Below are 23,932 nucleotides of genomic sequence, written 5' to 3' on the forward strand. Positions count from 1 at the left end.
ATGGATCGTTTTGGGTACGAGTATGACCGACCGTATTTCAAACAGTAGGCTAAGCTGTATGAAAAATGTGGTTCTATTCAGCTTTCTACGATAATAATGAGGGAAAGATTGAGATGGCTAGGACATGTTCTGCCGATGAAGTTGACATATTGCTTGACAGATTGATTTTGAATTGAAGTTATTAAGTATTTTGTAGTAGGTTGCATCAAGATATGGCTAATTGTAGACAGAGAAAAGCCAAGACAGATAGTCCAAGTAATTGAGAGGCAAATGTTTAAATAGCTGGGGCACGGGTAAATGGCTAAAGTATGCATGACTCTCTTATTGGAAATCGTCCTTGAATTGGATGGCAGGAGTTCGTTAAGTAAGATCTAAGGAAAATTGGAACTTTCTGGGAGGCTTTAAATAGATTGAGACAGAGGATTATGCGTAGCTATGTTGCCCAAATTATCAATGCCAAAATGAAAATGAAATAAATTGCAATTGAATTGGCAGAAATCGTTAACACAATACAATTATCGTAATCGTATTACTTACAGCGCTTGCCTTCCTCCAAGGACAATTCTCGCCTGGTTGCGATATTCCTTCCTTTCGGCTTTTCTTAAACCAGAGGCAACCCTGGAACAAATAAAGCAAAATAATGTAAGATAATAAAAAAATAATTGAAAATAGCAAACGAATTGTTAATGGGCCCACAGAATAACTTCTACTCTGGTCACTTAGCGAAGAAAGATTGTTTTGTTATAAATCAATTACGGCATATTATCAGAAATAACGCCAGCAGTAAAGAACGACAATCCTTCAATATATTGTTTATTTTCTTTTTTTTTTCAGAGCCACTTCATATACAGGGTAGTCCTAGAAACTTCGGAAGGAGCTATTCAGTTGGAAAGGTCTAGTCCCCTTTTCAAAAAATCAAAAGTGATCGATAGACACCCAAACCGATAGACACACAAAACTAAGGATATTGGATCAAAATTTTGAAAGTCATTTTGTTCAAAATAGTCAAAGGTCCAATTAATGTGCCTCCAGGATGACATGATCCCCACAGTCCTTGAAACAATGGCCGTGAATATTGTAAATTGGCGATTGCTTAAACAAATGTTCTAAAATGGAAACGTGGGCTTGTGCAATAGCTCAGGAACGGCTGAGGATACTAAGTTGAAACTTCTAGGAAATGTTGAGGGGTATATCCTAGATGAAGTGTGAGCAGAATGAATGAAGTTTTAGATGTTTTGCGAGTTTAGGGTGCTAGAATAGGTTTGAAAATTAATGTTAATAAGACTAAGTCACTAAGGCTAGGAATAAGTGAAGATGAAAAGGTGACGTTGGGTAAGGAAAAGATTGATCTGGTGGACAGCTTCACTTACCTTGGTAGTATTATTAGTAAAGATGGTGGGAGCAAAGAAGATGTTAAAAATAGAATTGCCAAGGCTCAGGGTGTTTTTTCACAGTTAAAAAAAGTTTGGAAGAACTGGAAGATAAATCTACAAACGAAGATTAGAATATTAGAAGCTACAGTGATAACAGTGGTCAAATATGGCTCTGAAGCATGGACGCTCCGAAAAGCGGATGAAAATTTGCTAGATGTTTTCCAGAGAAATTGCTTAAGGATTGTTCTGGGTACCCGGCTGACTGACCGTATTTCAAACAATAGGCTATACGAAAAATGTGGTTCAATACCACTCTCTTGGGCTATAATGAAAGAAAGGTTGAGGTGGCTAGGGCAAGTTGTGCGGATGAAGGATGACAGATTGCCGAAGATTGTTCTTTTCGGCCAACCGTCTAGGGATAAACGGATAGCTGGTCGTCCTTGTCTGGGGTGGGAGGACATCATAAAGAAAGATTTGAAGGAAATGGGAACTTCTTGTGAGGGTGTAAAGAGGGAGGCTTTGAACCAATTAGGGTGGAGGAGGAGCGTGTATAGCTGTGTTGGCCTCAGGCGGCTTGGTGCTGCAGTGAGCTGTTAGTAGTAGTAGTATATTGAACTACATCGAAAAACACTGCTTGCATCCAAGTAGTCAAAAGGGCAAGTCTATAATATTCCTTGAATGGCTAAGGGTGTTATGTTAAAACTTTCAGAATTTGTTTAATACCCTCTGTAGATCCAGGTTGTAAAATGGCGTTTCTACAATATTTCAGGAACGGCTGCGAGCATATCAGTTGAAACTTCCAGGCAGTGTTGAGGAAAACGTTGAACTCAATAAAAATTTATAAATTTCAAGGTTAATGGGCTGAAATTTTCACGGTTTCCACAAACCGTGAGTTTTGTCAATATTCTGTTATTATACACTAACGATGATTATTCTAATTCGAAAAACTGTCCTGAAACAAAACTTGTATTAATACAGAAACATCAACAGAAATTTATTTTCATTTTTGGCCAAAGGATCTTTAGAGGGGCAAGGGGTTGGGAGGTTATCTGAGAATTTTCCTGAGGATACGTACTACCACAACCCCTTCTTACATTTATTTGTAAGGATAAGCCAGACCAAAGGATTATGATTTTGTGTGTAGAAAAAAAAAGGATAGGAATTAATGGGTTAATCATAAATGGGGCTTAGATAAGTTTCTCCAGTATCTCTATTAAGGGCGATCTTTGGTGGATATGCTTTTTGATTTCAACTGTATCCCTGAAAACTTGCATAAACCTTTAATGGGGGGATAATGGACGTGTTATCAAACAAAATGAAATGGTGTGGGTTGTCATAGATTGTTCTACACTATATTCCTGACAAACTAGGAAGAATAAAAAAAAAACGTAAGGTTAATATCAGTTCTAAAATTTAAACAAAATAGAGGACTTTTTCAACTACAGCAAGGATAAAACCAGCCCCATTCTGAGTAGTGGTGGTTATAGAATCCCCTGTTCTTGCGGTTGTTTTTATATTGGAAGGACCCAACAACAATTAGGAGAGAGGTTATCGGAACACTAATCTGTATTTTTTACTATTTTATTCTGCAGTGAAGACGGTCGAGCGGAGGTCTCGACCAAAATATTTACACAGTTTTCTTCTATTTTCCACTGGCTCTTATTATCCTCGTTTTCTCTTCTTTACTATTTTTTTTCGTTATGTTAAGTTGGAACCTTCAGGGATTGTTGAGGGTAGTGTTTGAAACCGAAACAAACTATGTGCATCATGGCTGCAAAAAAGGCGTATATCTATTTTTAGTGTAAAGGTTATGACGCTGAAATTTCCTGGAAATGTTAAGGGGGATGTTTAACTAAATAAAAACACACTATTTGCATCCTGGTTGTCACAAGGGCTATCATCAGTATCTCAGGAACGACCAAGGTATATTACAGGTATTATGTTGAACCTTCCAGGGATTATCTATCATCCATCCTTACCCTAGAGTAAGGGGGATGTTGAATTAAATGAAATGGCAATATGTACATCTAGGTTTTAGAAAAGCCGTATCTGCAGCATCTTAGGAACTGGTAAGATTATTAAGTTGGATATTTCAGGGAATATTGAACTGAATCAAAACAGAAAATGGGCATACTGGTTGCCGAAAGAGCGTATATTCAATATCTTAGGAACGACAAAGGTTATTGTCTTGATGCTTTTCGGGGGGTGTTGAACTAAACGAAAAGACACAATGTGCATCCTGGCTGTCAAAAGCCCGTATCTGCAACATATCAGCCATATCTTAAAAACAGCTAAGCATACTAAATTGGAACCTTCAGAGAATGTTGAGCTAAATTGAAAGGCACTACGGCCATCCAGGTTGTCAATAACATATATCTACAATTTTCAGTTTTCCAAGGGGAGCGGTAAATACATGAAAAACAAGAAGCCATAAAGCACTTTTTAGGAATGACAGTAAAAAAAAAGTTTGGAAATCTCCAAAAAGTGAATTGTGATGTTCACAATGTTTACAGATAGATAGATGTTGCAACAAAAGCCACTTTGGGCATTGGCAAAAAACAGAAAATGACACAAAATAAGCACACAAAACAAAACATGGTACATAATAATAACAATGAAAAAACAAAACAATAGCAAATCCAAACACAGACATAATAAAGCACATAACACCATAAAAACTAGCTCACATAATTACACAAAGTTTTACACACATGATAGATAGGTATTAAATGCTTTAAACCCATATGGACCATGGCTAAAAAAGGGAAAAATAAGATTTTTCAACCATACTCCCTACCCTTACAAAAATCTCTCTCTATGGGTCATTCCTAAAAAAAAAAAAAAAAAAAAAAAAAAAAAAAAAAAAAAAAAAAGAGGAAGAAACTTACGGCGCAATCTGCAAATTTTTCATGTTCTTGCTGGGATCGTACGGAGATTCATTTACTTCATCATCCCAGCTTTCTTCACACTGAAGAACCGTACCCAAAGGTTTGACTATGTTCCTCACCATAGCACATTCCTCGGCTAAATAATACAAATAAAACATAAAAAAGTTTACAGGCGCCAAAAAATGACACTGAAAATAATTTCCATAACAACAACGAGGTAAGAAATAGAGATAATTTAGAAGCAATGACAGTAAAATATTTTAATAGTTTTTTTTTACAAGAAATTTTCTTTTTTATTTGATTTATTTTTATTTAATTTATTTGACGTGTTAAAAAATGCTTTCATCTTTTCCTCTTTTTAAAATATGTATTCTCTCTATAAGTAAATCTTATCAATAAATATATGCAGTTTTGGTTCCTGTCCATCTTCTTTCAAAGCTTTTATCAAGTGATTATTCGCTATATTACTCTCTCCTTCCACAGATTTGAAAAAAAGATGTACCTTTGGTTCCCACTGGTGCGATTTTTTTTTCAACGCAAAACGGCTCACAGATAGTGGATGCGGGAAAATCGCAAAAATGTTCAAATACAAACCGGTCACTGCAGCACTTGAAGCGCAAATATATTAGGATAAATTTAAAAAAGCCTATGCATAGGAATAGGTTAAATCAAATTCTTCACGCCAAGAAAAATATTCAAAGGGCTAACCTGTTATAGTCTAGGCTAACTATGCCTAATGAAAAATATGTCTTACCTCCTTGATTCATTTCCTTGTAAAAATCCCCACAGGACTCGCCTATTAAAATTTTGTGTTGAAAGGACAGAATCCTCATGTTGTTTGTCAAGTATTAACAGAAAACTTTTGAGAAACATGTTTAGTTTCTAATTTACTTGCAATTTACGGTTCTACAAAGCTTTCAATTCAGAATACCGGATGCGGTTTTCAACGGCTCAGCAGAAATACTTCAACGCAACCGTTGAACCGCTGTGACGCAGAAACTTGCAGCAAAAAACGGAGGAAATTTGACGGATCACATAAAAACGGCAATCGCATCAGTAGGAACCCAGGGATAGATTCCTAAATGCATTCCAGCATTAAGTAAGATTTGTTTTTAACATCTCAAAGATTTTCATCGGACGTTTTTTCTACCTCATTGGTTTTTTTGCTTGCTCAATTTTTTTTCCTATAACAGGCTTTGTATTAACAGCATTAGAATAATTATAAGTTTGAAGATGAGCAACTTACTCAAGAAGAGAGCAAAAGTACCGAACATTAAGGCTAACATTCCATAAATGATAGAACTTCCATCCTTATACAGGATGGGAGTCTTTGGGCTCTATGCCTCCAAACAGTTAATTAAACAAAATCCTATAATATCTGATATTTTCTATCTTTTCATTAATTTTAACATGGTTCAGATGTTTGCATAAATCTTAATTTATTTTTAATTATGGACTACAAGACCTACCAAAAAGTACAACACAGCGTGGAGAAATAGAAAAAAATGAGAAAAGAAAAGAAATACATTGATTTTATTTATAACCAATAAGAAAAGGAGGGATACCCCAAAAAGAGGGACTAAAGCAAGAAGCAACAAAAAGAAAAATACACTTTACCAAGCATTCAGTAGAAAAATCATTATAACGCTGCAGGAAGGAGTTACACGTATATGTTGGGAGTTCCATCAAAAACTTCAAATCTAAATATAGGCGGTGAACTTGCCTCCTCTTACCAAAATTAAAAATAGACCAGAGGAGAGAGAGTGAGCAGATGAGCAACTATTAGGCTATTCTAAACTGAGAGCGGTGTGCTAAACTCAGATTCGAACCGTTTGAAGCCAGGGTTGCATGTGCAGCCCAGATCTTACGAGCCTAATTTTTCAGTGCCAGGTTTGCGGCTTCTTTCAGATTCGCTTCAACAGTCATGCCCAAGCAAGTAAAACTGCTAGCAAAAGGAACTTCAATGCTTGATAGACTTATTCAACATCTGCTTCCTGTATAGTTAAACGGTAGAACAGCCATCTTATCACTATTAAAATTCAAGCTGATATGCTCAAAATACTGATGGACAGGCCTACTCACATCAATTTTCTAACGCCTCTATTTGACTTTGTCTGATCATGTCTAGGATTAAAACGTGTGGTCATTTTTGGGTCTACTTCCCATGGTCGAAATCAGCCAAATTTAGCATATTCATTAGTTTCTAATGAGTAGGCATGAATAAATTAATATTAACAAATAAATTGTAATTGAAACTAGATTTTAAGGGCTATCAAAGAGTTTGTGGTAACGAACTGAAAGTAAGGAGCGACCCAGCTCAATAGTACCCAAAACTCTAAAAAACGGAATTTCGATACCGACAAATATATCAGAAGAATCAGATTCTTTTGCTGATTTCAAATATATAAGTTTCATCTAGTTTAGTCTTAAACTTGATTCATCAAAATTTACGCGCCAGAGAAAATTTGCCTTATTTTTGAAAAAATGGGGAAACACCCCCTAAAAGTCATAGAACCTTAATGAAAATCACACATCAGGTTCAGCGTATCAGAGAACCCAACTGTAGAGGTTTCAAGATCCTATCTGCAAAAATGTGGAATTCTGTATTTTTTGCCAGAAGAAAAATCATGGATGCGTGTTTATTAATTTTTTTTCCCCAGGGGTGATCGTATCGACCCAGTGGCCCAAGAATATCGCAAGAGGGCTTATTTTAACGGGAATTAAAAGTTCTAGCGCCCTTTTTAAGTGAAAAAAAAAATGGAGAGCAACTAGGCCCCCTCCCATGCTTATTTTTTTTCCAAAGTCACCCGATCGAAATTTTGAGATAGCCAATCTGTTCAACATGGTTGAAAAATCTAATAACTATGTCTTTGAGGATGACTTGATCCCCCACAGTCCCCGGGGGAAGAGCTGCAAGTTATTAACTTTGCCCATTCTTTACATTCAGTATTAGTTATTGGGAAGTATACAGACGTTTTCAGGGGCATTTTTATCTGGTATTAAGGGGGGGGGTCGGGGTTACGTGGGAGGATCTTTCCATAGAGGAAGTTTTCATTGGGGAAGGGACATTGCTATGAAGGGGCGCCAGATTTGCCTGCATTATTAAAAAAAAACGATCAGAAATGAAATTAAAAAAAAAGTTTTTCAACTGAAAGTAAGGAGCGACATCAAAACATAAAGCGAACAGAAATTATTATGTATATGATCGGGTTTGCCCCCTAGTAAATACTCCGCTCTTTACGCTAAAGTTTTTTTTTAGTACTTTCATAAGAGCTATTTATTCTAATTAAACTGCCTTTGTGATTAGGGGGTCATGTTAAAGAATTAAAACAAAATTCGAACTTTGGCGTAACGAACGAAGTATTGAATAGAGGCCGAACCATCTAATGTACGTAATAAAAATGTACGAATATAGAAGTTCGTTAACTAAATTAATTCGTAAGTTACGTATATTTATTACTAATAAAAATGTCTGTAAACAAAATTAAATGTTCTAGTGCCCTTTTCAAGAAGCCAAAAAATTGAAGGATAACTATACTCCTTCCGCCGCCCCTTTTTTCCCAAAATCTTCATATAAAAACGTTGAGAAAGCAATTTAGAAAAAAAAGTAAAATTAATATGCAAATTTCATTTTAATTATTCATGTATGGTGAGCCAAAATCAGAGCCTGCATTAATTCAAAAACGTTCAGAAATTAAATAAAAAAAAAAACAGTTTATTTTAAATGAAAGTAAGGAGTAACATTAAAACTTAAAACGAACAGAAATTGTTCCGTATATGATAGGGGCTATTCCCTTCTGAACGCTTCACTCGTCATGCTAAAGTTAGACTCTTCCTCAAAACTCTTACTTTTTAGAAACATAAAAAACTTTAGATGAAATAGCAAGGCATTAAGGAGAGGACAGCCCCGTTCATACACGGAATAATTTCTGTTCCTGCTAAGTTTTAATGTCACTCCTTACTTTCAGTTAAAAAAAACTTGTTTTTTTTATTTAATTCATACTACTGCACTGGCTCCGCTTACAAGATTACAGATAGATAGATAGATATTTATTGGCAAAAGAACTATCACAAACGCTAGTGGGCCAAATTCGCATTTCTTAGTATAAAAAAAAAAAAAAAAAAAAAAAAAAAAATAGTGACAAAAAAAAAAAAAAAAAAATTAACAAAAACAAAACAAAAAAAAAACATAGTTACCAATGTAACAAAACACAACAGGTAACAGTCAGAAAATACAATAAAATATCGGTCATAATTATAATAAGGTCATAAGGTCATATATATAATTATAAATAAGGTCATAATTATAAATATTTTATAGGTCATAAATAAAAAGATAAAAAGGGTAACAAATAAATAAGGTGATGGAATGACTATTTTCTCGGAAGGAGAGGAGGGCATGGTCCTCTAGTCATTTTTAGAAGACAGAATCTTTAGTCAGGTTTGAGTTCAAATAGACAGGAACTCTTTTTTTTTACATATCATTACATTCTGAAAAATAAATCTAGCTTCATCAATCAGATATGCAGTAAGTTCTCATTAATAAATCTCTGAAATGTGCAGAAAACCAATTGATGAAACGTTTATCGTACATTTCATAAGTTTTATTTAGACATTACTTTCCTATATTTTTGAATGAAACAGAATAAAAACGAAAGGTTTCGACAAAAAAAGCATCTTATAAAAAGGTTAAAATAAATCCTACGTCACGAATACAACTATTCAGAAATCTTCGTGTTCGTTTAATCAAATAGCTTTCGTAGCAAACAAAACTGAACGCTCAATTATGCTATTTTTACAGTCATTTAAGAAACAAAAAATATCACTTATTTAATACACTAACAAAATATATGATATGAAGGAATTTGCAAATCTGTACGTTCAGCACTTGACGGGTTGTAGTATGTTCTGATGCCTGGTGAGTTTGGGGGTCGGTGCGGTTGGAGGAAAAATCGAGCGATGTTTCTCGTTTGATATGATTAATTTCCTAAATCTCATTATCAAGTCGTGTCTTCGAACAAACAAAGTGGGCAAACTTATAACCATACGGACATGCTCGTTAAACTAATGTCTGGGTCCAAAAATTATTTTAGTAGCACGTTTTTGAACGTCTTCTAGTTCTTCTGATATGTAGGCAGTGTTTTGTGCTTGGGGACCCCAGACAGAACAACAATATTCAAGGATTGGCCTGATGTATGTCGTGTAAGCCAGTAAGAGCTGACGATCTGAGAAACCCAGCCTTCGCATACTCGTTAAACTTTGGATTGAGTAGTGTCCTTTGCGTACGATATTGTCTACGTGCAGTTTAAACGAGCAATCGCTTGTAAAAGTCACGCCTAGTATTGTCGCGGACGAAACAGTTGGAAAGTGAACATCTGGTATTGTAATATCTCGTTTGAGCGGGTTGAAACGTAGAACATTCGATTTCTGCTCGTTCAGATGCAGGCTATTAGATTTACACTGGTTAACGAATATTTTTTCTATTCCTACAGTCACCATTAGTATTATCATTTTCTTCTGTTTTTTTTTATATGTTTTGACACATAGTAATACAAAACATATAAATTGCTTATTTTTTTCAATAAAGCAAAAACGACGCTGACCTTTGAGAGACGTGGTAGCCCGACTCTTTTCATGGTAGTTCTTATTTGAAAACTTTCGCTAAGATTATTGTTGCGATTGTTGAAATGAAAACTGTTCGAAAAAAAAAAGAAGCACAAATGACATTTTAGTCTCTAGAGAACTGAAGCAGGGCGATGCTCCCACTTTTATTTACGATAATTTCTATTCATTTTAGGTTTCAGTTATTTATCCACAGTAGTTTCTGGTTGTTTTAAGTATGAGTCAAGGGTGTGCTAGGATTTATGGTCGCAGGGGGTGGGGGTATTTTACACAAGGAGTTTAGAAAATATATTTATTTGTATTTTTCTTACGTTTTTGAGCCGGAAAAAATTTTTTGGGGAGTGAGTTTGAACCCGGTAGCCCAACCTCCTGGGATAAGGCCTTGGTAGGAGTTAATATATAACTTTTAATCTATCCGTTTTATGCTTTAATTTCACTCTTGCTTTTCTTTGAAAAACCTTTCTAACAGAAAATGTCATATGAATTTATAACATTTTGGGATTAAACAATTGTTTTATTTTTTTTATTTTCACTCAAGTCACACCTCGCTGCACTTGTTTGTTGAAATAAAATTAGAAACTGATACAAAGAAACATAATAAATAGGCTGATATCAGTAAGTAAAACTTCCTACCCTCGAGCTTCTAAACCTTTTACAGTCTAATTGCCTAGTACCACTTTATATCTAGGAGATGTTGCTTCAAAGACATTGGACTGTGCTACAGAAATATCCAGGGGGGGGGAGTATACGGAGTTTGACCCCCTTTCTCCCCAAACACGGTCCGACTCGTAAATTAGTAACAAAATCCATATAAACAAATTCTGGTGTTTCTTTTATTTTTTGTTGTACCCCCCCCCCAGCCCAAGCGAAAATTCTGGATAAGCCCTTGACATGAATACTAAGTATATGGAAGACTACTATACAGAGCAATATTCCTATCAGAACGCATATTTTGCCCCACTATTCGTTTCTAATTGACATAGTTTTATTAATGGTTATTTCTTTCCGCGTTTCTGCTTAAAAATCAAATCATCAGAATGAAATTTTGAACATTCAGGATGGGGATTAGGGAGGTTGGGGATTATTAATCACACCAATTGAAAGTCAGCGTAATTGTGAATCGTTTACAAACGAAACAACCGAATAATTTTAATAATAGAATTATTAAAATTAAAAATAATTACGATAATTAGTAAATGATCTCCCAGGACGCATAGAAGCTAAGTTCTTACAAGTTTCGGGTTGATCATATAAATTGAAAATCTGCCTAATTTAGGTTTTCTACAATACTGGCCACATAAACGCCAGGTTTCTACACAATTTAATAAAAATTGTGCATATTATTAAAAATATTTGCATATTACTCACCTGAAGGATTGGCATTCAATGCTATCTTCCTATCCGGACATTTATTTTCGTGTGACACCATCTCAGTCTTCAACACAATATGCGTCTGATTAAACCTGCATGTTCCCATTTTTGCTGCCAAATCTGGATGATTCTAAGAAAAAAAAAAGGATTATAGTCATGTTCACTTACTTTTAATCCTTCAAAAATTTTTCAACGTTAGGCACATGCCCCCTTTACTTTTTTCCATTGGGTGTTCAGGTTCCATTATAAAATAATTTTCCAAAGTAAGTTTTCAGACAACTTGAAAACACATTTAGGCTTGTATTTTTCACACATGTTCTAATACCCCTGAAGGATATTCCACGTCCGCTGACTCCCAAGATAAGGTTCTCCTCTTGCCCCCCCCCCCCCCGAAATAAAAATACTGTTGCTACACCGATAAGGGCAGTTACTATGCATACAGGTACCGGTAGTTTTTTTTTATGGACTAAGCCTGCTTTTTTTTCACTTTCAAAAATTTGCTTTCCCCTATTTGTATGTGCCAGATACAGTCCTAAAGAACAAACTTAAGGCTTTTTTGGAAGAACTGGTGTGTGATTTTGATGAAAGTTCACAAAGTGAATTCAGGAACACAAAGGTAATACAAGTTATTCTTTTTGTGCAAGTTTTCTTTTATGCAATACACTAAATTAGCAAAACTCGTGTCATTTAGAAATACGATTAAAATGTAATTAAAGCGGGATATGCCGTAATTAATTGATTTTTTATTTCTGCGCCTTCTCAAAGATAAATCAAAGCTTGATTATCCATACTATAGACCGAAATAACAAGATTTTATATATCAAGGGGCATTGATTTGTAAACTCTCTTTCTTCCTCCAAACCTCCTTTTATAGTTTACCTTAAGACTCAAGGAGTTCAAAAATTTCAGTGTAAAATGCAAATTTTTGAGGCATTAGGACCCCCATCCATAAACCCTCACAACAATCCACAACCCCTGTTCCATAATAGCTGATGCACAATTACACATCACTGCAAGGGCGGATCCAGGTTTTCTTTTCGGTTTTTTTTTTACTAATTTTTGACTCAGTTTTCGACTAGTTTTACTGATTTTTACCTAGGTTTTACTAATCTTCGACTCGGTCAAAAATTTCGGGGGGGGGGGTTCAAACCGGGTACACCCCCCCCCCTCCCTGGATACGGCCCCCTGGATACATGCTTAAAATCTCAACAGCTTAGCTTGCGTAACTAACAAGTTTGACCACTACTGTGTATTAGTGAATTGTTATAGCTGTGACGTCAGAATCTTTTAATTAGAGACATAGGGATCTATCATTCAACGAGTGAACTTGATTGACTAGTTATAGTGGTCTTAGACCAGTCTCCGTCATTTGGATACTGCTTGGATACTTGCTAATTAGTCCGTATTTGATGAAATTCTAAATTAAAGCATAAATCTCACCTGAGAGCGGATTTTATAGCTGGAGAAATATGTCGTAAGTCAGCCAGAAAATGTTTGATGATGGAATGAAGGCCCTGGGAAAGAAACTGGGTCTCATAATTAACCAACAAAAAGAGTTTGCTGTTACACTGTCCTCGATTTCGGATGAGGTTCAGACTTTGAAAAATGAATTGAAGTCTCGTGATGCGAAGATTGCTAGTCTAGAAAGCCAGCTTGAGGAGCAAAAGTCAAAGTTTGATACAATCGATACGAAACTGCTGGAAATCGAAGTAAAAGACCGAAAACTCAACTTAATCATCTTCGGATTACCGAAAGAGAAAAACCAACAGTCAGATCTCACGAATGTGTCTACGTTACTGACATCAAAAATGGAAATCACGGATAAAATTCAAATATCACAGTGCTACCGAATGCCTCAGAAGTCAAATGTGTCTAGCCGTAAGCTGATCACCCCTCCAGTTTTTGTAACAGTGTCGACAGAAAAAGATATTCTATCAATCTTCAGTTCAATATCAAAGCTGAAAGGAACTGGGGTCCGGATTTGCACGGACTTGCCACCCAAATTAAACTCTATTAGAAACGAGTTACTGTCTAAGGGTAAGGAAATGCGTGAGAATGGATCCGCACAACTCACACGAGTGAAACAAAAGGGGCTAAACTCTGGCTAGAGTATAAATCGGATTCTGAGTCGCAGTGGGCAAAAACATAAGAAATATTAAAGGCGACTTGTGTATGATGTTAGATCAATCCCGCTCTAGATTGATAATTGTTTCGTTTTTTTGATTGAGATATCTTGGTTTTTTATTTTGATGTGTTATTTAAGCTAGCTCGGTTCAATTTTATTTTGATTATTTCTACCCCAGTTATTTCTGTTCTACTTATACCTTCTCAACTTTGGTCTTCTCGAAGGATGATAAGCATAGTAGGTTTTCATGACTCGGCAGTGGTTCGGGCTCCTTATCACGCGGGCTTACTGGCGCGGGGTGGGATCTTTCGAATATTATTTAGTTGACTTTAAAGTTTGCGGGTGCGGGGGGGGGGACCGAGAAACTGGTAGCTTTTGAGGGGAAACCCCTTAACCTATCTTTACTTTCTGAAACTTTTCATGTATTCGGTCAAAGAGAAAACAACACTTTTTCTAAAATCAAACCGTCATCGTACGTTTCTCCTGATGAAATAAACAGACTTGAAGATAATTCATTGCGAATGGGGTTTGTGAATGTACAAGGACTCATCAGTTCTATTGATGAACTAACAAATTTATTGACAGCAAATCAAATTGACATTTTGGGGATTTGTTAAACATTTATTAATGATAAGACACATTATAATGTTAAAATCCAAGGATATAAATTCGTTGATAAGAATCGACTAGTCCATGAAAAAGGTGGCCTTGGGTTATTTTTGAATGATGGAGTGCAGTTTCAGCGACTGCCAGAACTTGAAAAATATAATGTTGAAAAAGTGTGTGAAATACAGGGTGTTGAATGTCGGCTTGGGACTAAAAAAATTCAAGTTTGTGTTGTGTATAAGCCCCCGTCGGCCCCAATACCACTTTTTTTGCAATCTCTGGAGTCTTTACTAGTATCTTTGGATTATGAGGATGTTGTGGTTATGGGGGATTTTAATATAAATATACTGGAATTTAAAGAAAATACCCACACAACAGAATTTATTACATTAATGTCATCGAATTCCCTAATTCCTTCGTGTACAATTCCAACGCGTGTTGCATCGACTAGTGCAACTCTCATTGACAACATATTTTTAACAACACCAGCCACGTCTTCACAGGTTGTTCTGACGGATTTCTCTGATCATTTTTTTTTTTAATTTCTGATGTGAGATTCCAGATTCATAAAATAAAATCTCCAGAAACAGCAACCCGGATTATTAATAAAAAAAATCTAGTATGTTTAAAGGATAAACTGAATTTAACTGATTGGTCTCCTGTATTTGATGCTGATGAAATAAACTCTGCGACGGATTATTTTTTAAAGGGATTTCATGCTGCATTTGATGAGCCGTGCCCAAGCGTAAAAAAAAAGAAAACGGAAATATAATCAACCCATCCAACCATGGATATCGCCAGCCCTTTTGACGTCAATAAAACATAAAAACAATCTCTATAAAACTTTTATATCTTTCGAAAGGGACGAAAATAGAACAACCTTGAAAAATTATAAAAACCTACTTTCAAAAATAATACGCAATGCTAAAATGAAATTTTATTTTGATTCTTTTAATGAAGAAAGTAAGTCCCCAAAGAAAACTTGAGAACTAATCAACTCATGTTTAAATCGATCGCGGACGTCTTCTTCACCATCAAAAATACGGGATGCCCATGGTAATACAATTGAAAGGGAACTAGAAATGGCAAATTACATAAATTTTCATTTCGTGTCAATCGGGCAGTCAATAAACTAATAAGCTCCAACATAATATGTCCCATGGGCAATGTAATTATCCTACGTACCTAGGAAGTCCTTCTGCGAATTCTATGTTTTTAACTCCGGTAACACAAGAAGAGCTTGCTAAGGTTGTTAAGCTTTTAAATAATGGAAATTCCCCTGGGATTGATGAGTCGTCGACCAATATTGTTAAAGCCATTTTACCTAGTATTAATAAAGTTATGTGTCATTTAATAAATCTGTCATTTAGATCGGGAACTTTTCTGTATTCTTTCAAAAAAGCGAAAGTGTTACCGGTATATAAAAGTGGTGACCGGACTAATTGCTCAAATTGTAGACCCATTTCTATTCTTTCAGGTTTTTCTAAAGTAATGGAGCGATGTTTTTATAATCGAATGTATAATTTTCTCTGTTCAAAAGATTATTTTTCAAAAACTCAGTGTGGATTTAGAAAAGAGCATAGTACGCAGGATGCTATATTAACTATGGTATAATTTATTCACGAGTGTCTGGAAAAAAATGGATCCCGGCGAGTATATTTTTGGACCTTGAGAAGGCCTTCGATTCGTTAAGCCATGAAATATTGTTGTATAAATTAAATCACGGTGAGATACGAGGACCAGCGCACGATTTTATCGCATCTTACCTAAGTCGTCGCTCCCAAGTGACTATGATCAACGATATAGTTTCGGATCCATGTCTGTCGTCATATATTGGTGTCACGCAAGGTTCAATCCTGGTACCCCTGCTTTTTATAATATATATAAATGACCTTCCATCAGCGACAGAAAACCTTGGTCTGAATATTCTTTTCGCTGATGATACCGGATCATCACTTACTGGATATTCGGAAGAGGATCTCAATGAGAAGCTGGAAATCGTATTTTCACAGCTTCTTGTATGGCTAAAAGCTAATCGTTTGTCACTAAATGCATCAAAAACCAAATTTACAATTATAGTAGAATCGGGCAGAATGCACAAGGAATTTCAACAATATTTGATCATGCTACAAATATTCAAATTCAAAGGGTAACTTCGTTCCGGCATCTGGGTATTATTATTGATGAAAATCTGTCATATAAAGAACATTGTAATAGATTACGGGTTAAAGTTGCTCAGGGGGTTGGTATAATGCGAAGGTTTCAGCATTTTTTTCCATATGAAATCCTACGTCTAATTTATTTTGCGTTGGCTCATTCCCATCTTACGTATTGTCCTCTGATGTATTTGGCAACATTCAGATGTCATGTGAAACCGATACAAATTCTTCAAAACAGGGCTCTTCTAATTTTAAAGAAATATTTACCGTCACCGTCTTCGTATCCTAATACGAGTAAAACTGAAACTCTATATCTTCCAACTAAAATTTTGCCTGTTTCACAGATATTCACCCTCGATTCTTTCAAGGAGGCACACTTGTGCCTCTATAAAGAGGCGACCCACCACAATGTTAAGCGATTTTCGGTCCTAATGGTCGCAGAGAGACAGCGATAATCGCATTTTGTAGCCCAAGCTCGAACTAAGAAACGTGCAAAATTTCACCCCCCTCCGACTTTATCTTCATGGGTATAAGTGGGCCGGAAGTTTCGACCCTCCGACCACAGCCCCCCTTTAACATTGTTAAATTGGGCTGAAATTTAGAGGTTAAGCTTTCCTAGGGCCCGGGCTTATCCTCGAAATTTCAGCTCAATCCGATCACTCCTTCCATGTTTTTCAAAAAACAAATATAGCCACTTAAAGTTCTTTTTTTTTTTAGTTATCCACGCCTACAGGCCCCAGTTGGCAACTGATCCGGGTGAATGAGGACTCATTCGAAGCAGAATTTGACCTGTTAGGGCCTTTTGATATTTTCAGATCGAAAAAATTATCCCCCGAATTTACATTTACGAAAAACCTCGTTTTCCAATAAGAGCCCATGTTAAATTTTCCCACCACAGCCCCCCTTTAACGTTGTCTGATCGGGCTGAAATTTAGAGGATAAGCTTTCCTGGGGCCTGGGAGCTTATGCTCGAAATTTCAGCTCAATCTAATGACTCCTTCCCTGTTTTCCTAATACAAAATCTCAAGTTTTGTGGGTGTTTACTTGCGTCAAAAAAGATTCCGTACACTAAATATACAAGTACAATTATGTCTGTTTGGTACAGCGGTTGATACTCCTGACTGTTATGCGGAAGACCCGGGTTCGAGTCCCTGTTAGAGGAAATTTTTATATACTGAATATAAATTTAAAAAAAGAAACTCAGTTTCTTTTTTAAATTATTTGAAAAAAATTACGTTTTCTAAAGAGTTAAAGAGGCTGAGTTACAAGTTCGACCCTTAAAACACCCTGTCGAGAAAGAAAAGAATAATACACAATCATCTAACAGTTAGTCAGGCAATAATAAGTAATAAACTGTACAAAAACGTGCAGATATTATTTGAAAAAAAACTACGTTTTCTAAAGAGTTAAAGAGGCTGAGTTACAAGGTCGAACCTTAAAACGTACAGGGATTAGGAGACACAGTTGGGGGCTGCCGCCCCAAACCCCGCTTTCGCAGCCTTTAAATAAAAAAAAAGTTTTTTGAACTGAAAGTAAGGAGCGACATTGAATCTTAAAACGAACAGAAATTATTCCGTATATGAAAGGGGCTGTGCCCTCCTCAACGCCTCGCTCTTTACGCTAAAGTTTGACTTTCTCAACATTCTTTTTTTTAAACAATAAAAACTTTAGCGTAAAGAGCGAGGCGTTGAGGACACAGCCCCTTTCATATACGGAATAATTTCTGTTCGTTTTAAGATTTAATGTCGCTCCTTACTTTCAGTTTAAAAAACTTTTTTTTATGTAAAGGCTGCGAAAGCGGGGTTTGGGGGCGGCAGCCCCCCAACTGTGCCTCCTAATCCCTGTACGTTTTAAGGTTCGACCTTGTAACTCAGCCTCTTTAACTCTTTAGAAAACGTAGTTTTTTTCAAATAATTTTTATTTAAGGTAAAATATGACCGGTCGGAACTACCTACGTACTTTCGTTCGAATAATTTTCCCTGTGCAACATGCCCGTTCTTATGAAAACCGACATAAATGGTACATTCAGCACCTAAAATTAAGCACAGAGAGATCACGGTTCTCGCCATTATTTTCAATTACGGGTTCATGGTGTCTTCATCTACCATTTATTGATTGCAGCAAATATCTTCCAAATATAAAAAAGCAACTTCATTCTATCCTTATAAATAATTTTAAGAATTAATAATATATTGAAAATCTGGGTACATTTGATAACATTGTTTTGTTGGGTGTTTTGCCCTGAGGTGCCGGTCATCGGTTACCCTTATTCGCCCGTTGTTTTGTTTTTTTTTTTATTGGTATTTTCGGTGGATCTTTGCCCGGTGTCGGTGGGTTTGTGGGGTAGGTGCCCGTCTATTGGTGAGTCATTGAATAACTCTTATTTATTTTTTTGTTGTCAAACAGGTTTATTCCGATTAATGTACCGGGTTTTTGTCATTCGACCTTGTGTCTCCGGCTTTTACCCTGTATTTATGTCTATTTTCTACAGATATTTTAAAATTAAACCTTGAACCTATAGAATAAATGTTTATATTAACACTTGGTCTTGAATGAACATGACTTTTTAGGAACGAATTTGCCACCGCGTGATACTACTACTTCTAAAACCAGGAAGATTAATATATTGTTGTTTTTTTTATATTATTGAATCGATTAACAACTTGTTAATTTCCAGTCTATAGCAACCAGGTCCTCTCTAGGGCAAAATGGTACTTTGCAGGAGACGCAACATTACTGTGGCAGTTTTTTCGATTACTTAAAAAGGGCAATAAAACTTTTAATTTTCGCTAGAATATGCCATTGCTCAAGTTTTTAAGACTACTGGTTCGATACGACCTCTACAAAAAAAAAGACACCCAGCTGTGATATTCCTTTAAAAAAATCCAACATTTTTGAACATAGACGCTTGAAACTGCTATAACCAGGGAACTCCTGAAGTGGTAAATTCGAGGGTGTCATTCCTGTCAAAATCACTTGCTCTCTTGTGGGATTTTCTCTCTTTTTCAAAAATTAGGCGAACATTTTCAGGCTTGTAGCTTTTGATGGGCAATTTAAACTTGATTAAAATAAAAAAAACAAGTTTTTTTTAACTGAAAGTAAGAAGCGACATTAAAACTTAAAACAAACAGAAATTATTATGTGTATGAAGGGGGCTGCCTCCTCCTCAACACCTCGCTCTTTACGCTAAAGTGTTTTAGTACTGTTAAAAAGGCTTTTAATTGTTCTAATTAAACGACCCTTGTGTTTCAGGAGTCGCTCTTAAAGAATTTGGACAAAATCAAACTTTAGCATAAAGAGCAAGGTGTTGAGGAGGAGGCAACCCCTTCATATGCGTAATAATTTCTGTTCGTTTTAAGTCTTAATGTCGCTCCTTACTTATAGTTTGAAAAAAACTTGTTTTTTTTATTTAGTTTCTGATCGTTTTTTAAATAATGCTGGGAAATCCGGTCCCCCCTTCATGGAAAATTCCCTTCCCCACATGAGAAATTCCTCAATGGAAAGATCCTCCCCCACCAGAAAAAAATCCCACCTGAAAACGTCTGTATATTCCCCAACAACCAATATTATATGTAAACAATGGGCAAAGTTCACAAGCTGCGGCCCTTACCCCAGGGACTGTGGGGGATTAAGTCATCCTCAAAGACACAGTTATTAGATTTTTCGACTATGCTGAACAAAATGGCTATCTCAAAATTTTGATTGGGTGACACTGAAAAAAACTGAGCGTGGGAGGGGGTCTAGTTGCCCTCCAATTTTTTTGGTCACTTAAAAAGAGCACTAGAACTTTTAATTCCCGTTCCAATGAGCCCTCTCACGATATTCTAGGGCCACGGGGTTGATACGATCACCCCTGGAGGAAAAAAAAAAAAAAAAAAAAAAACACGTCCGTGATCTTTCTTCTGGCAAAAATACAAAATTCCACATTTTTGCAGATAGGAGCTCCTCTACAGTAAGGTTCTCTGAAATGCCGAATCTCATGGTGTGATTTTCATTAAAATACTATGACTTTTAGGGAGTAAAACTAAACTTAATGAAACTTGTACACTTGAAAGCAGCATAACAATCTGATTTTTTATGTATCTATTGGTATCAAAATTCCGTTTTTTAGAGTTTCAACTACTATTGAGCCGGGTCGCTCCTGAATTACAGTTCGTTACCACGAACTGTTTGATGAATTGTATACAGTTGGAATCAAGGAGGCACACTTGTGCCTCTATAAAGAGGCGACCCACCACAATGTTAAGCGATTTCCGGTCCTAGCAGTCGCAGAGAGACAGCGGTAATCGCATTTTGTAGCCCAAGCTCAAACTAAGAAACGTGCAAAATTTCACTCCCCTCCGACTTTATCTTCATGGGTAAAAGTGGGCCGGAAGTTTCGACTCTCCGAACACAGCCCTCCTTGAGCGGTGTCTGATTGGGTTGAAGTTGTATAGTTAAGCATTTTCAGAGCTTAAAAGAGCTCCCTCAGAATTTCAGCTCAATCCAATTCTGCCGTCCCTGTGGTTCAAAAACCAAATATAGACAAATCTGGTTCATTTTTTTTTCTTGTTAGAATAGGGTACAGATACAATGTGGAAATTTCCACTGGCAACTGAAGCCCAGTTCGAAGCCGACAGTAATTTGTTTTCCCTAATTCATATTTTAAGGCCGAAAAAAATATACCCCGAATTTACATTTACGAAAAACCTCGTTTTCCTATAAGAGCCCATGTTAAATTTTCCCACCACAGCCCCCCTTTAACGTTGTCTGATCGGGCTGAAATTTAGAAGATAAGCTTTCCTGGGGCCTGGGAGCTTATCCTCGAAATGTCAGTTCTGTTTCCAAAAACCAAATATCAAGTTTTGTGGGGATTTGCTTGCGTCAAAAATAGATTCCACATACTAAAAATACGATTACAATTGTGTCTCTTTAGTACAGCGGTCAATACTCCTGACTGTCAGGCGGAAGACCCGGGTTCGATACCCCGTCAGAGCAAATTTTTTATATACTGAATTTAAAGTTAAAAAAAAAACTCAGTTTCTTTTTTAAATTATTTAAAAAAAACTACGTTTTCTAAAGAGTTAAAGAGGCTGAGTTACAAGGTCGAACCTTAAAACACCCTGTCGAGAAAGAAAAGAATAATACACAATCATCTAACAGTTAGTCAAGCAATAATAAGTAATAAACTGTACAAAAACGTGCAGAAATTTTTTGAAAAAAACTACGTTTTCTAAAGAGTTAAAGAGGCTGAGTCACAAGTTCGAACCTTAAAACGTACAGGGATTAGAAGGTTCAGTTGGGGGTCTGCCACCCCCTAAACCCCCCGCTTTTGCAGCCTTTAAATAAAAAAAATATTTTAAAACTGAAAGTAAGGAGCGACATTAAAACTTAAAACGAACAGAAATTATTCCGTATATGAAAGGGGCTGTGCCCTCCTCAACACCTCGCTCTTTACGCTAAAGTTTTTATTGTTTAAAAAAAGAGTTGTGAGAAAGTCAAACTTTAGCGTAAAGAGCGAGGCGTTGAGAAGGGCACATCCCCTTTCATATACGGAATAATTTCTGTTCGTTTTAAGTTTTAATGTCGCTCCTTACTTTCAGTTTAAAAATTTTTTTTTATTTAAAGGCTGCGGAAGAGGGGGTTTGGGGGGCGGCAGCCCCCAACTGTACCTTCTAATCCCTGTACGTTTTAAGGTTCGAACTTGTGACTCAGCCTCTTTAACTCTTTAGAAAACGTAGTTTTTTTCAAATAATTTCCGTAAAAAGCTAATCGTAATAATGTAGACTAAATATTGGAGCCTACACTTCTTTTTTTAGAGTTTCACTTAATAGGAGCCTATTTCACGCCTTACTTACAATTCACTACCATAAACTATTATACTCAAATTGCACTGTTCCGAATCCTAAGCTTAAAATTTTTCACCCGTACAAAAGAAATTCATTTGTTTATACACTAAAACTCGACATCATAGGCAGCGCGCTAGCGCTGCCTAAGTAAAGAACGATATTTCTTCTTCTTCTATTTAACAGCAGGCGGGCTTTTCAGTAAAACTATTTAGCCCTTTTCCTTTTGCTTCACTCTGTGGGCTACAGAGCTACTGGCTTGATTGCCTCATATTTATTAGATATGTTAAGATATCTTTCAGCAGATCTTTTGACTCTAGGAGTTCAAATATAAGATGATAGATGTCGTTTTCTATGCTCTGTATGCTCGTATAGTTGGCTAGGCTCTTGGCTGATAGTGGGATTTTGTGGTGTTTAAAGTATTTTAACAGTTTAGAAAGCACGGTATATTGTGCAGACGTCAGCATATTACATTCAAATAGGCAATGGTCAATTGTTTCATTATTCATATTACAATGCCTGCAAAGAGGGGACAGGGGAATTGAACCACTTGAATTAGAAAGCTTATATGAGAATGCAAGGAAATTTAGTCCATTTGTTCCAGAACGAATTCTATGATAAATTTTAGAAAGATACTTATTGGGAAAGGGGGAAAGGATAGGATTAATCTTATTAAAATTAATATCTGATAGCCTCCATCGGTAAATATCTCTAATTGGGATTGGTCTCCCACTTGGCTGGTCAATATTTATAGCATTTTTTGCTATTTCATCAACCTGATGATTACCACTTATGCCAGAGTGGCTAGGAATGTACTGAGAGTAAGTTTTTATGCCACTTGAAGCAAGATTATCAATAATACTGAGACAATGATAAGTGTCAATGTCCAACTTATATTGAGGAGCTGAGGCCAGCAACTCAAGGCTTGATAAAGAGTCGGAATAGATGATAATATTATTCGAATTTTCAATCAAAGATTGGTTTTGCTTAAGGTGTTCTAATGCCATGATTATGGCATTTAACTCGGCAGACATTATAGATAAATTATTAAATAATCTCTCGCCCATTGCAATTTTCAGGTGAGGAAGGAAAACACCACTTGCAACCTACTCATTCATTTTTGACCCATCAACAAATATTTAGAAGTGATTTTAATAGGTAATTGTATTAAGTTCTGCAATTTTTTTCTGAACAAAAGCAATGGGGGTTAAATCTATTCCATTTTGAAAATTCAGTATTTATTATGGGAAATGACCAATTCCATGGAGGGGATTGGGGGAAAGTAGGTGCAATAGACTTTGCTGGTACAGGGAACTTCTTTTGAATGTTGGCATACTCATCTGCAATACCTCTATACATGGCTGGATTTCTTAACCAATTATGTAAGGTGTGTGAGCTATTTGATTCAATTTTTGTAAGATGTCTTATCAAGAGAAAGCTACGTCTCTCCCTTATTGTTGTTAATCCACTCTCCATAAGCAGAAACTTGGTGCTTGTGGGTTTCCTAAGACCAAATATGAGACGTATTATATCATTTTGTGTTGTTTCAATTTTTTGTATCTGGGTCTTTGCACATGCACCATAGACAATGAGCCCATAGTCAATATGGGGTCTTATATGTGATTTATAAAACTGGAGTAAGGTTTTCACCTTACAACCCCAGGGTGTGGAAAGAAGTCTTTTTAGTATATTTGCTTTCCTATAGCATTTTTTTATTGTGTTTGAAATGTGGAGGTGGAAATTAAGTTTTTGGTCAAGCATGAGACCTAGGTAATTATTATTATTATCTTCTGGAATAGTTGTTTTATTTAGAGTTAGTTTCGCATTAACATGGTTTCGCTTCCGGTGAAATTGGATTATTTTTGACTTGGTGGGTGCAATGGGTAAATCTGAATGTTGAGAGAATTTTTCAAACTGGAAGTGACTTTTGCAGATTTGACTGTGCTATCTGAAAGGTGTTGCC

The 23,932-nt window shown here is 36.1% G+C and overlaps 1 protein-coding gene across 1 annotated transcript in view; it reads right to left on the bottom strand.

Moving 5' to 3' along the window:
- Nucleotides 1–23,932, bottom strand: part of LOC148954950 (uncharacterized) — a 75,369-nt gene that overhangs the window by 10,691 nt on the left and 40,746 nt on the right. Inside the window, exons 3-5 of the mRNA XM_089099353.1 lie at nt 11,252–11,384; nt 4,262–4,397; nt 538–618 (exon numbers count right to left, since the gene is read on the bottom strand). Coding sequence (XP_088955479.1) covers nt 538–618; nt 4,262–4,397; nt 11,252–11,384 — 350 coding nt within the window. The remainder of the gene's footprint in view (nt 1–537; nt 619–4,261; nt 4,398–11,251; nt 11,385–23,932) is intronic.

This window comes from Artemia sp. Qi Xiang Cuo, chromosome 2 (genome assembly GCF_049724085.1).
Source record: "Artemia sp. Qi Xiang Cuo chromosome 2, ASM4972408v1, whole genome shotgun sequence".
Taxonomy (NCBI): Eukaryota; Metazoa; Arthropoda; class Branchiopoda; order Anostraca; family Artemiidae; genus Artemia; species Artemia sp. Qi Xiang Cuo.